Source organism: Semicossyphus pulcher, unplaced genomic scaffold (genome assembly GCF_022749685.1).
Source record: "Semicossyphus pulcher isolate SPU_LCO1_2020_fin unplaced genomic scaffold, fSemPul1.0.p SCAF_17, whole genome shotgun sequence".
Lineage (NCBI taxonomy): Eukaryota > Metazoa > Chordata > Actinopteri > Labriformes > Labridae > Semicossyphus > Semicossyphus pulcher.
Genome location: NW_027211681.1, coordinates 14479837 through 14496790, shown reverse-complemented (window position 1 = coordinate 14496790; position 16954 = coordinate 14479837). Strand labels below are relative to the sequence as shown.

The 16954-nt window shown below is 42.2% G+C and overlaps 1 protein-coding gene across 2 annotated transcripts in view; it reads left to right on the top strand.

The window, feature by feature from the left end:
• The first annotated feature begins 1479 nt into the window (after nt 1-1479).
• LOC138594261 (nucleosome-remodeling factor subunit BPTF-like) overlaps nt 1480-16954 on the top strand; it is a 42232-nt gene continuing 26757 nt past the window's right edge. The window contains exons 1-12 of one of the 2 annotated variants that reach the window (XM_069665298.1): nt 1480-2251; nt 4811-5633; nt 8282-8333; nt 8554-8722; nt 11348-11587; nt 12041-12229; nt 13056-13241; nt 13654-13820; nt 14176-14355; nt 15204-15385; nt 15642-15773; nt 16513-16642. In XM_069665298.1, coding sequence (XP_069521399.1) covers nt 1678-2251; nt 4811-5633; nt 8282-8333; nt 8554-8722; nt 11348-11587; nt 12041-12229; nt 13056-13241; nt 13654-13820; nt 14176-14355; nt 15204-15385; nt 15642-15773; nt 16513-16642 — 3024 coding nt within the window. In that variant the 5' untranslated portion in view covers nt 1480-1677. The remainder of the gene's footprint in view (nt 2252-4810; nt 5634-8281; nt 8334-8553; nt 8723-11347; nt 11588-12040; nt 12230-13055; nt 13242-13653; nt 13821-14175; nt 14356-15203; nt 15386-15641; nt 15774-16512; nt 16643-16954) is intronic. The other variant, XM_069665299.1, reaches the window with a different exon arrangement.

The window sequence follows — 16954 nt, the reverse complement described above, 5'->3', positions numbered from 1 at the left end:
AATCTGTTAAATACTTATAAGCTATTCATGTATTAAGTCTTGCATTAATAACCAGGGCTACGCACTTAATCCGCGTGTATTTGTTGGTGTGATCATTATGTAGTAGGTTTTCCCATAGAGATAGAGTAGGTTTTCAGTGATTGCCATGTCGGCATTGATTCTCAACATATCAATTTTCGGTCTAAGTGATCAAAGGTGAGGTCGCTTCCACTGTGAACAGGATTTGAACCTGTGCTGAAAGATCCCTTTGAATCACGAATTCAACGCCTTAACCACTCGGCCACGATAATCACCTCAAAACAGAGTTAAATTATAAATCTAAAAACTTATACTTTTTTGTCAGCTATTTGTCATGCGAAATTATTGCTAAGACAGAGCGTTTCTTTGCAGTGTTTTTGCTTGCTAGCTATGTTGGCTAACTGAAGCTTGGTCTGTGTTTGTCTGCTTTATGAAGTAATTAGCTAAGCATATTCACAGAGACACAACCACAGAAAAATAAAAACAAAATCATAGATGAAAGGGGTTAAACTTCTCACTTCTCAAGTCATCTAACCCACGGGGTGACACAAGTTAAAGGCAAGAGTTGTGGATATCTAGAAACCACCATGTTAGTATTTCACCTCTGTTGCCTATGTTTAGTTATATGTTATACCGGGCTGCTGCTATAATGGAATATAGCGCAGAATTTCTCCCGCTGTGTCTTGGGTATTTTATCTTAACTGACTGAACACTGAGTCAGGTTCCTTTGGGTAAAAAATGTAAAGAGTAATTTTAAAGTTATGTAAAATGCAGCCGTATAAGAAATACATAACAGTTGCTCCCCCGTTCACGCCATTTCGAGCATAAAAATATGTGTGCTGATAACTTTTAAGGCTACTACTATAGATTCATGTTAAATAGAGCTCAATGTCGGACTTGTGCATATCTTCTCGCTTCGCTGTGACGACGATGGCGACATGGCCGAAAATGAACGGTGGCGTTGCACTGAATGCGCTCGACCCACCTGCGATTTAAACTATCCACAAGAAGCAACCAACGCTAATAAAGTGCTGTTGGCGGAAAGCGTTTGCATGGATATCTAATTTTATGAACTAGCACGGCAATTGCGTCTATTGTAGAATAGAGGGTCACGTGATCTCACATCCACTCAGGCCTTCCAGTGTGAAGGTAGAGGACGGAAATTACACTTCCGTTTGTTGTACAGTGGACTCGATAAAAGTTAAACTTTTAACATTATATTTTCATAATATCAATTGTTGAAGTGAACAAAATATGATGTGTTCAATCGGGGTTGGTACTTTTAAAGGTTCTGTACATCACTATATTTAATAATTATTTATATTTTAAAATTGTTTTTGCTTTTACTTTGAAGGAAATTGTGCTGTACATCCGGTACATCCATTGATTTTGGTGGTTAGCTTAACGCAGCTCTGGGGCCTGCTGTGTTTTCAACGGAGGGAGAGCTGAGAAGAAAAATGGCGTCTGCAGGCGACCCAGAGCGGGACACCGGCCATTCAGTTTGAGCTTTCCGCCCTGAAATTGAGGCCGGGGCTTGGTGGGGACTTGGTTGGAACAGTCACCAGAACTGTTGGCTCTTTTCTCCCCCGCTTTTCTCCGCTGTGTGCGGCTTACTTAAGCACCGAGATTGAAGCGGAACAGAAGAGACTCTCTCCTACAATGAGGGGGAGAAGAGGAAGGCCGCCCAAACAAGCAGCCGTGATGCGGGAAGGTTCACCCGGGCCAGTCCGCGGCTCTCGGGGTAGCAGGAGCAGAGGGATGCGTGGACGGGGAAGGGGCAGAGGACGGGGTCGGGGACGTGGAGGAAGTGGCGGCATTTGCGGCACTGGCTCTACGGAGGTGGATACCGAAATCTCTGGCCGAGAGAACTTTCATTCGTCCCGGGGCCGCAGGAAAGTTGGAGCCTCTAGCACGGCGGCGGCCGCGGCATCGCGGGGCAGAGGAGGCAGAGGGAGAGGCAGGGGGTCGAGAGGCGGCCGCGGCAGTAGAGGCGGAGTGAGGCGGCCTCAAACCAAGGTGGTCTACGACGACAACAGCGATGAGGAGGATGATAATTTAAGCTACAGGTCAGACGAAGATGAACTACTAAACGACAACCCTTCGTCGGATCTTGAAGAAGAGGAGGCCTTGGGAAACGACTCTGACTATCTGGAGGAACTACCAGATGATGATGATGCCAGCTACTGTACGGAGAGTAGTTTTAGGAGCCACAGCACGCTCGGTAGCACCCCAGGTACGTTCGTATGCAAGTGCACGCACTTTATCAAAGCAGGTTTGCATTACTTAAAGTGTGCATTGTATTTTTAGCTCAGTACAGAAACCAGGCTGCATTGTTCAAAATGGAGCTTGCACTCAGAAACAGGCCTTTGTTTACCGTGTGCTCGGCTCGCAGATCGGCTCCACGCTTCAACCCGCTCTCATGTGTTTGACTTTTGTCGGATCAGCAAATTTTTTGTTGTCAATTTAAAATGAAGAATTTATAAGTGTTTTTTGTCGGTCCTTTTCATGCGCTCTGTATTTAACGTTTTTAAATACTCACGGAACAGGCTGTATGAACAGTTTGTCTCCTTTCATTGATTTCATTCATTCAGAATATCTACTAATGTAAATGCATAGTAAACTTATGTAAACAAAGCTCCATCAAAACGTAGTTTGTAAACATTTATTTGCTATTGGCGTCAGTTTAACACTAATATTTTTACTTTTATTCTAAAGCTGCATTACTTAAATTATTAAATGTTAGGCGCCAAACAAATAAGAAATGCAACTTTTAAGCACCATCAATATATCTGTTTAACTATTTCAGGAGACATATTTTAGTTGCCTAATGTTTCTTTATGAGTTTGACAGGCCTTTGTTTTGAAGAGAGGCGCTCTTTTTACACTTGTTGCAAACACCAACTCATTATAATATTACGTGGTCCACCGTTACCATAGTAACACCTCCTGTGTTTATCAGGTGAGCAAATTAGAGCCGTCACGTTACCACTTATGGGCAGTCTTCTTAATGAAGATGTGTCTGTAAAAGTCAATTGCCATATAAGCTTGAGTTTTCTGTTGAATAGATAATGAATTGGACAAATAACCCAAATCTGGATACTCCTACTTTTCAATTTTTAATAATTATTTCCATTTCCATTTCCTTCCAGTGCATTTTCTTTTTGCTATTTCTGCGACATAGGAGCCTTTGTCTTTCCTGTTTGGGATGCATTTTTCTTTGAGACCAAAAAAATGTTCTGTTGGGAAAAAAAGTAGAATGTATTTCTGTTTGTTTTGTGTCCTATAACACTACTACACTCTTGTCAGGCTTAGATAGGCTACAATTTAAGTGGTTTAGGGATTACTCACATACCTCTCAACTTGCAATGACCAGGCCGCCGATTTTTCTAAAGACATTTGAACATGGCAGCTTTGTGCAGCCGAGTGTGAGGGGTCAGTCTTAATAACAATAGTGACACACCGACATTGCGGTGCTTCTTGCTGTCATGGACATGCACCCTGCACGCGTATTCCTGCTGTTTCCAAACACATTGCACCCATACCCCGTTTACACAAAATCCCTGTGTTCGATGCTGAATAATGAACCTGCAGCGGTCAACCTCTAATCTCTGGATGTCACCTTTTGTGAAGCAGCCAGTTCTGCTGTAGTCCTGTTTTTCTGTTTGCACATCAGTGCCAAACCCCAGCCATAACAGAGTTATATCAGACCTAATACAAATAAATTTACTCATCAGTTAACAACTTCAATATCATCAGCGATTACTGCAGTGTCTACAGTGAAGATACAGTGTTGATGTAGTGTTGAGAATGAGGAGATCACATAAGAAGGCTACAAGCACACAACGTTCTGTTATTAGCTGTTTTAATTAGTGAATAGTTCCAGACTATAGAGGTATTTTAGCCTTTCATAACAAAGCCAAGCAGTTAACATATTTAGCAGCAGGGTCACAAGGCCACTGAGCTAGTCATAACCACCACATATGCAGGTTTATTCCACATAATATCACTTTACACAGACGCACATAAACAAAAGATTATATGCACCTTCACATGTATTACACAATAGATAAAAAGCAGGCTTAAAAATCCAATGGGAGCATTTAGCTCATCATCACGAGACAATGAAGTGCTTACACACCTTTTTAAAATATGACTTCCAGAATGTCACACTTCATTAGACATATCTACATTTACATTGTCACTTGCTCCTGATTCCCCACAAATTGAAGTTTCACTAGTGAGGTATAGTATTGATGTGGTGTTTGTAGTTTGTATTTTTTTTAGTAGAACTGACTTTGGGCCTTGGAGCTGTAAGGAAAGAGTAAAAATTGTGGCACTCTGGGATTCTTCTTGGAGAATTCCCAAGCACCAACATAGCTGCAGGCACTGTACGACCTGAGCAAGAGAGCTGAGAGTGGTTTCTAGTGAGGCATCAAGGATGCTGATAACTTTAAGTCCTATTGACTGAAGGTAAAATATGATGTAGTCATAGCGTGGCTGTTTTATGTACCGTAGATCTGATGAAAGTGCTCACAGTTGCGGAGTTTGAACATGTGGTGACACAAAGCAACAATGGTTCTTCTATTTAGCAGACATATTGGCTTTCTTTTAAATACCTGAATTTCAAGTACTTGCTAGAGTTACTGCTCTTTAATACTTACAAAGAGTAGGCTGGCAGGAAACAGTTTTTTCAGGGGTTTTTTTTTCCAGTGGATTACAGGCACATTTGCTTTTCATTCTCTTTTTTTTGCCACCCTTGTTCTCACTCATGACTCTTCTCCTTTTCCCCGCAGGTCGGAGAAGGAGCAGGGCAATGCGACCACGTTCGCCCATCATTGAGGCAAATGACATTCCTCCCCTGGAGCTTCCCAAGTCCTCCGAGGACCTCCTGGTTCCTTCCTCACAGCTTCTCAATGTGTCTGCCGTCTACGAAGTCCTACGCAACTTTGGCACGGTTCTGCGGCTCTCCCCGTTCCGCTTTGAGGATTTCTGTGCAGCGTTGGCCAGCCAGGAGCAGTGCACACTGCTGGCAGAGACCCACGTCTCCCTGCTCAAAGCTATTCTCAGAGAGGAGGACACTTCCAACACCACGTTTGGTCCCACTGACGTGAAGGACTCGGTCAACTCCACCTTGTATTTTGTGGATGGTATGACGTGGCCAGAGGTGGTGCGTGCGTATTGTGAGAGTGACCCGGAGTACCGACACATTCTGCCTTTCCAGGAGAACGAGGATTACCCCTATGAACCGTTAGAGAGCAAAGTCAAAGTTCTCCAATTTTTGGTGGATCAGTTCCTGGCGACCAACATCGCCCGAGAGGAGCTAATGTCAGAAGGTGTGGTTGCCTACGACGACCACTGCAGGGTGTGCCATCGCCTTGGTGACCTGCTGTGCTGCGAGACATGTTCGGCTGTTTACCATCTGGAGTGTGTGAAGCCTCCTTTGCAGGAAGTGCCGGAGGACGAGTGGCAGTGTGAGGTGTGTGTGGCACACAAGGTTCCCGGTGTGGCAGATTGCATCCCGGAAGTGCAGAGGAGCAGACCGTTTATCCGACAACTGCCAGTCGGCTACGACCGACACCATCGGAAATACTGGTTCCTCGACCGCCGCGTTGTAGTGTAAGTGCTAAATGTTTCATTTATGTGACACAATTACTGCAGTGGAGTCAACAGTAGAGAACTTGTTGGTCTTTCTCATTAATATTGTGCCATCTGTTAATTTTAAGACAAAGTTATTAGTTGCTTTGACAACATGAAATCATAGACATTTGGCTAAGAGAACTGGCTGTCAGAGTTAAACAAAGAAAAGACAAAGCTTTGTAGCATAGTCTTCAAAAATGTCATAGGAAACTTGTAAGTGCTCATGAATAAAAAAAAAACATCAGTTACAATTATTAAAAAATACATAAAGAAGAGTACCACCTACCTCTCTGCACCTTCTCAAACTGAGTTATTTTATATATATATATATATATATATATATTTTGATGGAATAAAAAATGCTGCTCATGCGTCATAGTTCTGTGAATACTGACAGGCACTAGGGCTGTGCAATCAATTGCAATTTAATCGTTATTAGCAATAATGAGCATTCGCAATCTGCAAATCGCTAAAGTCTGAATTTATTGCAATGCATAAGAATTTTTTTTTCTTTGAGATTCATCTTGCACTGATGCAATGTCTGTGAAGCTCTTTCTGCTGTTGTCTTCACACCTGCTCTTGCCTTCTTGGTAATCCAAGGTAATAATAAAAGCCCCTTTTTAATATTGAAGAGTCAGGCTTTACGGAGCATGTGTTCAACCTGTATCTGACCCCCCTCGATTCATGAGAGGATGTTGTTAATCCTGAGCATCACAGTGACTCATATTTTGCACCTTAAGTTCAAAGACATTTTTGCTGAGCTACAAATCGTTCTTAACTGAGTGAGTGACAATCAATTTAATTTGCATCCGGTGTTTAAATCCAGGTTATGTCCAATCTCAACTTGATCCTGGTCAGCAGAGATAAATCTGCAGTGACCCATTATATTGGCTACAGTTGGCTGTTCAGTTTTAAAAGCATGTGCCTTCCTAAAACAACAACATAACAACTACAACTTCTAATATTAAAAATAGTACATGATGTACAGTATAACACATCAAAGCCAGAGTTCTAGAAAACATGTTAAATATGCTTTGTATCAACCTTGATGTTACTGCCGGAATGTGTAAACAATGTTACACTGTACCAACAGGTAATCAGCACTTAGGTGCAAAGTACCACAGGCTGAGGGTCTTGCATATGAGTACAGATCTGCTTGGTGTTTGGACCTGCTGTTTGATAAACCAAAAGTAACTGTATCCGTCTATAGGATTTAACATCACCTGACCAACAGCAGTAAAGGTCCCATACACTAGAAAATAATCTAGGTATGGAGCAGTCACAGATGGTGTGTGTGTGCTGGGTCAGCAGCAGCAGAAGGCCTGCTTCGTAAACCATAAAGCAGCATAGATCACCTGAACAATACAAGATTTAAGAGGGTCGATGGCCCCGAGTTTTGTCACGGCTGCATTTCCCTCTCTCTCCTTTCCTCCTGCTCTCCAATTTAGCCCCCAGCAGGTGCTGCGGTACTGATCTTCAGAGGCCGCGTGTGTGTGTTTGTGCTTACAAGTAGTGTGCACAGAGGAAAGTTTGTGCGGCTGGACGTAAGTGGCTACGTGCAATGAATGATGTGCACATGAATAAGGTGCGTGTGTGTTTGTGTGTGCACATGTGCCTCAAGTGCAGGATGCTGAATAGACACTACTGTTTCATGGCCCCCGGCTTCGGTCTCTCTGCATGGACCATGCTGCAAGTGAAATAGTCCGCTCTGTAGCTTCTGCTACATAAACACAAGTCAATATTTCTTATTGTGCAGGGTTTGTGCAGAAGCTTAGGCATCCTGCACCCCACAGGTTCACACATTTCATGGTAAAAAGGTTTTCACAGATTATATGAATATTACATGTACCTGTTAAATTTAAAAGATTAGTAGAGCCAGGCTGTAATTTAGTGCTATTTTTTATCCTCTGTGGAATTTTATTGTGACCATTTAAATATATCATATTTTGTTTTATTAATACAACACCTCAGACCCCCACTCAACATAATCATTTTAAGTTTATAATATTCTAAGTGGTCCTGCTGTTTCATTAATACTGATTTACATCTGTTACAGACAGTTGATAGAAATGACTTTAAGAAAAGTTATAATCTCTTCAGCAACATCTAAAAGATTCTCCTAACAGTCAAGCCTGTTCACTGGCTCTTAAGAGCTGTATTGGAAAACACAACATACTCACATAAAACACATTATACACAATAAAGCAGAAATAATCATAAAAGATTAAAGATTAATGTTGCCAAGACACTCAAGTCGACCTTGTGACTATAATTATTGTATCTCCACGGCAAAATCCTTTCCTGACACACTTCTATAGTCAACATCACACATGCACAGGGTCCTATAATTTAACATTTCCTGTCAGGGATGCAAAGAAATAATTATTATGTAAATATAGAGATTTACACAAATGACAAATCTGCAGTAACCTGGGTAACTAATGTGAAAAGTAACATGTATCTACTTGCATTACAAAAGGCTAACAAATAGCACTAAAGCACATAAAGTCAATGTGCAGCATGTATCTTTTATTTCATCTGCTCAATGTTCCTGTTTGTCCTACCCCTCACTGTTGTGTCTCCTAATTTCTTTTCCTCCTGTCTGCTCTCTTATGTCTCCCCTACAGTGAAGAGGATGGTGAGCAGGAGGACAAAGCCATCTGGTACTACAGCTCCAAGGTAAATGCTGGTACTTTTTTTGTCTTACTCAGGATGTTTCCTCTCCACACAATCACAATCTTCTTTATTTCCTACTTAGTTTTCTACTATAGCTATGCATCATAATTGTGCTCTTTTTTTAAATTATCGAAAGAAAACACAACATTCCCTGTTTTTTTGGCAGTGCTGAGTTAATCTTGCGTTGCACTCTTTGAACTCTCCTCAACTCTGCTCTTTCCAGGTCCAGCTAGCTGAGCTCATTGATTGTTTGGATAAGGAGTACTGGGAGGCCGACTTGTATGCAGCGCTTGAGGAGATAAGGGATGAGGTGCACGCTCATATGGACATCAGTGAGGACCTAACCAACAAGGCCCGTGGCAGCAACAAGTGTTACCTCACAGCCGCTAATGGTAAAGAGCTCTATATCTTTCCTATTTTTAATAAGATAAACCAATTTTAAGAGAATTTAAGTTAATTCTTGGTGTGCTGGAGGAAAAGCCAGAAGTCCTTTTTTATTTCATTTCTCTGTCCGTCTCTCTCCTTTGCCTGCTCTATCCCCTATACTCATGAATGCCACCCAGTCATAGATGGTTGGGACCATAGGAATCAACCCAGCTATTATGTAACCTTACTCTGGTCCCAGTTTGGCCAGTATCCAGCACATGAGTTCCTTTCAGTATCTCATCCCGTCCTTTCTGTCTGTAGGCCGCCCGCCAAATCTATGTGTTCCATTTTCGCTCGCTGTGTCTGTGAAAATGTTGCACCGGAGCAGATCATGTTTATAGCCTTTAGTCTGACGTGCAGTGAAATTTCATTACAATTCACTGTTGGAAAGTGGTTCTCCAATGTAAATGCTGCTGTTTGTGGTATGATGCAACAGCTTGAGAGGAAACACTTTCAGCAAACAGCTGAAAGTAGATAATAAAAACACAACAATGAATGCCCCTCGAAAGAATATGTGCAGCTTTTCTCTGACCTTTTAGAACTGGCAGCAGCAGTTTCATTCCTTTGCTTCCACTGTGTTTTATTTTGGCCTCAGTTTACAGTACCAGCTAGCTTAGCAATACCTCAAAAATTGTAGGTCTATGTAGACCTTCTTGCTTATTTTAAACTGATCATTTACATGTGGCTAATTGGTCAGGAAAGAAAAGTGCTTAGAAAAAAATGTCTTAATATCCTGAAAGTGCATCCTCTCGTTGCTTTCAGGGTCTGTTCTGGTTATCGAGTTTAAGAGCTTTTTTCACTACTTGTACATAAGACTGTATTGAAATCCATGAAATCATAATAAATTAATGTTTCATCATGTGGAGAGCAGGTCAAGATCTAAGATTTAATTTATGCCCCATTTAAGCTCAGTTTTTTTGAATATCTATTTTCTTATCCAGTGTTATTCTGATTCTTTTTCCATGTGTCATGCCAAGTTAGGTGATAGTGAACTGGTCTGTGTCAGCCCTGCCTCTACGTTTGTTAATCAGTGTTAATAAAATAAATAAGAAAATCACACATGAATAACAAATACCATAAAATCGCACCAGAATTTAAAGGATAGTCTGTTTTTGGGGTATCTCAGAGGGAGAATTTCTATTGCTATTTATTAAAGCTCCTGTGAGGAGTTTTTCACTGGTTATGAAACAGACTCTATAAGAGAACTATATAATACTCTATAAGAGTACTTACTATTTAAGTTATTTTTAATGCCTGAAACTGCTAGCAGGGGGGTAGGAGGATGAAGCGATTAACTGCATGCTGCCTTTGTTTACATTTTCCAGGGCAACAATTTAAAGTGAGTGATGCATATGACATGTACAGGACAAAATCAGCAAAGCGATAAGAGGTAGAGCTTTGTCCACAGGGGGCGCCAACATCAACACAAACCGAACATTCCTCACAAGAGCTTATTACTTATTTCAACACTTTTTCAATTTATTTTCATTGAAACACATTCAAAACACACAAGTTACAGCCTACCATCTGTTTTCGCCATGTCCAGTTTGCAATCCTGCAAGCTCTCGGTGCGGTAGTTGAGCTCAGTCAAATTAATAACACCCACAAATGTCTGCTAACATCCGTTTTTTTTGCTTAATGGGAAAGGCTTCAATCGGCATTCAGACCCGGATCAAATGACTCTGCGGTAGACCCGGGTAATTATCGCCTCGGCTCCGATCGGCATTGATGGGAACACAAAACCTGTGTCAACATGCTAATCTCCTACCTCTTTCCGACGCCATGCTATGCTCCGTCGGTAACTTCTGCGACTCCTCGTCATCGCTACAAATTCCGCCCGTCTCCGTCCAAGCAGTGCTTGAACGTCATTCCAAATTTCTCGCACCGCATTTAATTAACAGACTGAATGAGTAATGGATACAATAAAGACCTAACCATCGTAACATCGTCACCGTTTACTAACCCTGTTTCGGGCGCGTGTGTGACGGCAGACGGTGACGCAGCAGAAAACAGACCGAAAGGAGTATACTTCACTGGCAATGGGAAAAGAGACAATCTGCATCTATAAGCAGATCTTCCTGGGTCTGAAAAACGACAACGTGCTAAATTTAGGTGGGAAAGGGGTATTTTTTGGGGTTAAATGTGTGCATGTCAAATTGTGCACATCTTTTTATATGGGGTTATTTTGGTTTTTTCCGAGAGAGTTGATATCTTCAACTGAATTGAATTTGGATGCTGTTGTTGTAGTTTTCTTCCACCAGTCTTTTCTACAATATCCAACACTATTCTGGCTTTTAATGGAACAAGGCCATAAATTAACAACTTATAATTTTATAATTGTATTTTGTTGTTTTCTTTGTGCTATTTCATGAATGTCATAACATGTAACATATTCTGAAATGACACCTCTTTACGACACGTTTCACACATTCCCTTCAATGAATTTCTTTCTTAGCTCTTCTCTATATTGTGTTGTTAATTACAGTTATAAAGCAAGACAATCATAAAATCCCATTCAGGGCTATTCTTAGTCTTTTTTTTTTCTGTCTCACAATGATCTTCCTTTGTTCCCCTCTTCCTCTTCCGTGCAGAGGAGATCCTGGAGCGGTTGCGGGCTAAGAAGGAGGAGGAGCTGGAGGAGGTGAAGAGACGGGCTGCCGAGGAGGCCCAGAAAGCGCGGCTGGAGAGGGAGAAGGAGGAAGACGTTGAGAGGGAAGATGAGGAGGCCAGGGTGAAGGACGAGGGGCAGCAGGATGGCAAAGCTCTGATAAAGGAGGAGGAGACAAAAGAAGAAGCCTGGGATGAGAAGAATGATGGCATCAAAACTGGAGGTGATTATTATGATGTTTATATTTCATGAAGTTCCCCAAAACACACAAATGTGTCGCCCAGAATAATATTAGCAGCGTGAAGGACTTTGACCAGTAAAGCTCATTCTGGTCTCAGTAGCTGCACTTGGTTCTGTTTTTGAGCCTTGGAAAAAGAACATCATCACAATGGTGTAATTAGTTATTGATTGTGCAGTTCTTTGGCTTAATTAGGCAATTAGAAATACCCTGCTCTTTTTAGGGCTGTAATAACAAATGTGGGGCTCTTTTAATAACCCCAAGAGTTAAGATACATTAAAAGGTAATATATGTAGCGTTGCAAAAAATTAAGATCAAGTTTTCCCCCCAATTTTTTCAGCCCCAACCTTCAATGCTTCTCTCCACTGTCTCCAAATTCTCTGTGCATTAATACTTAAAATCCACAATATTAACAACATTACTGCTGTTCATCTGTAGCTGTTGAAGCGCCATCCACTGGCCAAGAAGGCAGTAGTGGCAGTAGCATCACAGACGGACCTATACCAGCAACCGTCTCCACCGCCGTGAGCTATAGACTCACCCCCGAGGCTCCAAAGCCCCCAGCCTCCAACTTAGAGGCTCTGATAGAGGGAAGTTCCCATACGGAGGTCTCTAAAAGCACCAAAGGTATACTAGGACATGTTCATGGTGAAGCTGTTTTTGGGGATCTGCTTAACCACCACAGTCTGCAACTGCACTGCATTGTGTGATGAATCTCATACATCACCAGAGACTTGTTTGCGCGCTGTAAACGCCCAGTGTAAATGTCCCCGGCATGCCTCTTTGCATGTAGCTGTCATTCCATCTGCTGGCTTTTATGTTTGATAGTCCCGTTTTTTGGCTTCGTCCTGGCTTCAGCCCTGGAATACTTTAAGCCATTTTCCACAATTGCATGGATTGATTTGCAATCAGACGGCATTGTCACTGCAGTCAGTGTCCAACCCTCAGTGAATGGGGGCCAGCGTTCACATTTTGCTCTTGTAAAGGCTTTTGTTCTGCTGCTGCTTGCAAGTGGAAGCTCTGATTCGATCGCTTAACCATTTGTTATTATGGTCTGTGTGGTCTTGTGTGCACAAGCCTTGTTGGAGCCTTTTCTTGCCTGGACTGGTCGCCCATTGCTTTCAAATGACCCATCCCGTCATTTGAACTGGTTATTTGCTGCGTGCATTACGCATGACTAAACAGTAGAGGGAGCCACAGCCTGAGCTATTTTAGAACAATCACCGGGAAGTTTCTTTCTTCATCATGACAGAGCTCTTGCTGGTGCAGAAAAATCTGTTATTTTTTATGTCTTTGATGCTTGATTTTGTCTTGCTCTTCCATGTCAATGTCATCAGTTACTTGCTTGAACACAAACCAAGAATGAAACCTCGGACGAACAACACAGTAAAGGAGAAAACTAGCCTTGTTTATGTAACAAACAATACTCTGTGATTGTCTGCACGTGTTGCAGAAACCCCAGCGTCAGACTCTGTCCCTGTCAGTGGAGATGGTGTCCCCAGCCTGAGCCAGCCCTCCCAGACCAGCGAGGAGAACAGTAACAGCAGCATGGGAGCTTTGGTCCCTCCCAGAGGCCCTGAACCTCCAGATCTGGCTGACAAGTCCTCCCAGTCATCCCTGGCCAGCTTTGATGACACAGGTTTGAAAAAACAGTACCTCATGATTGCATCTTGGTTTTTGTAATATTGTATCAGTCTTTTACAGCAGTCAGGATTAAAGTTTATACTGTGGAAAACTGCACTCTGCTTTACTAAAGTCTCTCTTTCTAAAGAGATCTTGAGCTCAGTGAGACTACCCAATCCTAAAAAAACCTTACAAGCCTTAAACGATGCCCAAAAAAAGATTTGCATACATTTACACATTGTATGTCCAAGTTTCTAAGCCTCGAACCAGGCTAGCAGCACATTCTGTATGGTAGAAGTATCACTTGCATAACAAATGTCAATTAGGTATAGCTCTTTATGATCATTACACATCATATGGTTTAGTTCAAAAAGAGAAGACGACTGTGTATGACTGTCTGTTGACCGAACCCTCCATCGTGTTTTCAGGGGACAGCAAAGACGGTGACACGTCAGGGAACAGCGGTAGGAAGTCTTCAGCTACTCGCATGGTGACCCGGCTGAGGAACCCAGACAGCAAGCTCAGCCAGATGAAGAGCCAACAGGTGGCTGCCGCCGTTCACGAAGCCAACAGGGGCTTCAAAGAGGGCAAAGAGGTGACAAGGACCACAAGCCATAAAGATATTGACAAATTGCTTCTCTGTGTGTAGCACAGTAAAGAAACACAGAACAGGCTGATGTATGAATGAAGATGAGGTTAAGGGCCTTAGGGAAGAATATTGGGTTTCAACGGAGGACTGTCCTTAAAAGAAATTGTAGCCCACTAAAAGATAATTAAGTATCTGGACTTTAATGCTATTGAGGAAGAATGAGATGACCAAGGCTTTGAAGTCAGTATCTATGACAGGGATGCTTTACTCAGAGCAGCTGGCTACAAAATTGTACATTGTATTATCAAAAAGACGGTCATTCATAAATCCTAATGAGTCATATTTTTTCCTTCCTCTGCAGGTATTAGTAGTAAATGCTCAGGGTGACATCACCCGTGTCAGCACACGCAGCAGCAAGGACGTGGTGATGAAGGGGACGCTCTGCCAGTACTTCAAGCTGGGCCAGGAGGGGAAGTACCGCGTCTATCATAACCAGTACAGCTCGAACGCTGTGGCCCTTAACAAACACCAGCACAGAGAGGCAAGCAGCACCACCTTTCTACTTCATAGATATTCTTTTCTTAGAGAGCAGGTCCCTCCCATTATTGTGAAGACATTTATGACAGTAAGTTTGATGTCGAATGGTAAAAATGTCAGTCTGTGATGGGATAGAATCCACATCTCATCCTTTTGAAGTGTTAAAACTGAACCACAGACTACCAACATACATAATGGGGCCCTAACAAAGATAGTATGTTGTTTCCAACATGAAATGTCCCCACTTTTTCAGATGCTTAAAGTGGTAGTCTCGAGGATTCTCTGTTTCATTCTCTTTGGCGGCACCTATGGCGATAAACGGTAATTGCGGGAGCACAGATATCCAGACAGTGTCGCATGTGTGACGTCCACAGTTGGCTCCCTTTGTTACGGCTGTAACTCTTGATTTTCCTGGCTGACGGTTGCTTTCCTTTTTAGCCTTTTTTGCCTTCATCTGAGTGACAAATTTGTTTCTTTTTCTTTGGATTTTCACTTATTTTTGAAGTTGTATCTGTAGTCATCGATCTTTTCTTTGTTTGTTCAGCCATAGTTGATTACTGTTTACTAGCAACACTTGCAGAGACGGGAAAGGAGGCGCCTACCCTCTCTGGCAGACCAACCACTGCTGGATGATTTAAACACGTCACTAACTGGGCGCCGATTTATTTCCGCGAAGGTCGCACCAGACACCCAGTCCATAATTCTGCAAATGCAAAGGCTTTCATCAGTGGGCCATAGGCTCAATCACCCTTTTGTTACCTCATTCTGACATTTATTTAAATGAAAATCTTTGAGATTATCGCTTTAAGCTTAATCCCTGACTAATGCCTTCTTCATTTCTCTTTCCATCAGGACCATGACAAGAGGCGGCATCTGTCCCACAAGTTCTGCATGACACCAGCAGGAGAGTTTAAGTGGAACGGGTCTATTTATGGCTCTAAGGTTTTGACCATCTCCACCCTGAGACTCACCATCATCCAGCTGGAGAACAATGTTCCAGCACCGTTTATGCACCCTAACTGGGCCTCACACAGGTACAGGACAGGCACTGTGAGATGGAAATCATGTATTACAATTCTGCTATTTGTGTAGCTTACAATGTTTTTTTTATGCCTGCATTAAATTTTGCTTTTAGTGGTTTAGGTTGTCCGTCATATTGGTCACCTTATCTAAAGGAAGTTGTCACACAGAGATCAGACTAAAACCTTTGATTGTATTTTTCCTAGGAGTGAAAGCACCCAGAGGAAAGAGAAGTTTAAAAACGTTTAATGTCTCTTTGCTTGTTTTTAGGACCAATTGGATCAAAGCAGTTCAGATGTGCAGTAAGGCCAGAGAGTTTGCGCTGGCTCTGGCCATCCTGGAGTGTGCCATCAAGCCTGTGGCTATGCTGCCTGTCTGGAAGGACTCACTGGGCCACACCAGGTACACACATCATTTATACACAGTGTGTGTGTGGGTGTCTGTGCATGCTTTATTCATAAATCTACACACACTGATATAATTTCTGAAACACGCATAAATAAATGAATAGCTGAAGGATGCCTCCACAAATTCTGTTTGAATGCAAAACATTCAAAGACTTCAAAAACACTCAACCAAGCATTGAGTGCATGTACACGGGGGATGTGTGGTCAGTTCAGCAGGCAGAGAGGATCATAACCAAATCAGATCAAAAGGCCCACCCTCACTGTGAGGCATAATATTTTCACTGCAAGTCCACTACCAGTACCACCCACCTCTGCCGCTACTACTGCTTCAACTCCACAACGCCCCTTTAAAGAGGAGATTGTCCAGCATTGCACAAGGTCTGGACCACAACGTGTGCATATGTGACTGGCTCTCCCTTACTTTGATGCTCACAGTTCAGAGTGCATTTGTGCAAATGTTCTCAAATATGTTACCATCCTCTGATCTTCAATCCGGGTTTTAATCATACTTTTACATCAAGTAGCTTTCTACTCGTTTAATTACACTTTATAATAAAGTGTAAATAAATAGTTAATAGTTATTACTGTCAATATGTTTCCACCAACCCTATTGGCCAAAGGGTTGAAAAGATGTGCGTTATAAGATCACCTGTGCATCACATTATAAACATACAATTTCAGACTGCTGCTGCTGCATGCTGTACTGTATCAACACCTTTCAAACCTGTTTTCAGGTTAAACCGCATGACCTCCATGGAACGTGAGGAAAAAGAGAAAGTGAAGAAGAGGGAGAAGAAGCTGGAGGATGAGGAGACGATGCAACAGGCCACCTGGGTCAAATACACATTTCCAATCAAACACCAGGTGGGTCACATGAACACTCACACATTTTAAGCCTGCCACAACTTTAATTAAATTATATAAATGTATTTGGATCTTTTTTTGCCATTTATACACAATTGGAACCCCCTCGAACTTCATCAAACGTCATAATTTCTTATGTACATGAACTAAATACAGAACATGATTTTATTCTTCTGCTCTCTGTGCCAAAACAAGCTGTACTACTAATATTTTAGTTGAGCTGACTTTTGGATTGAAGAGACTTTATTGCCAGGATACGTGTATCACCATCCATCAAGGGCTACTTGAAGTTAGGCTCTGCTACAAGTTCCT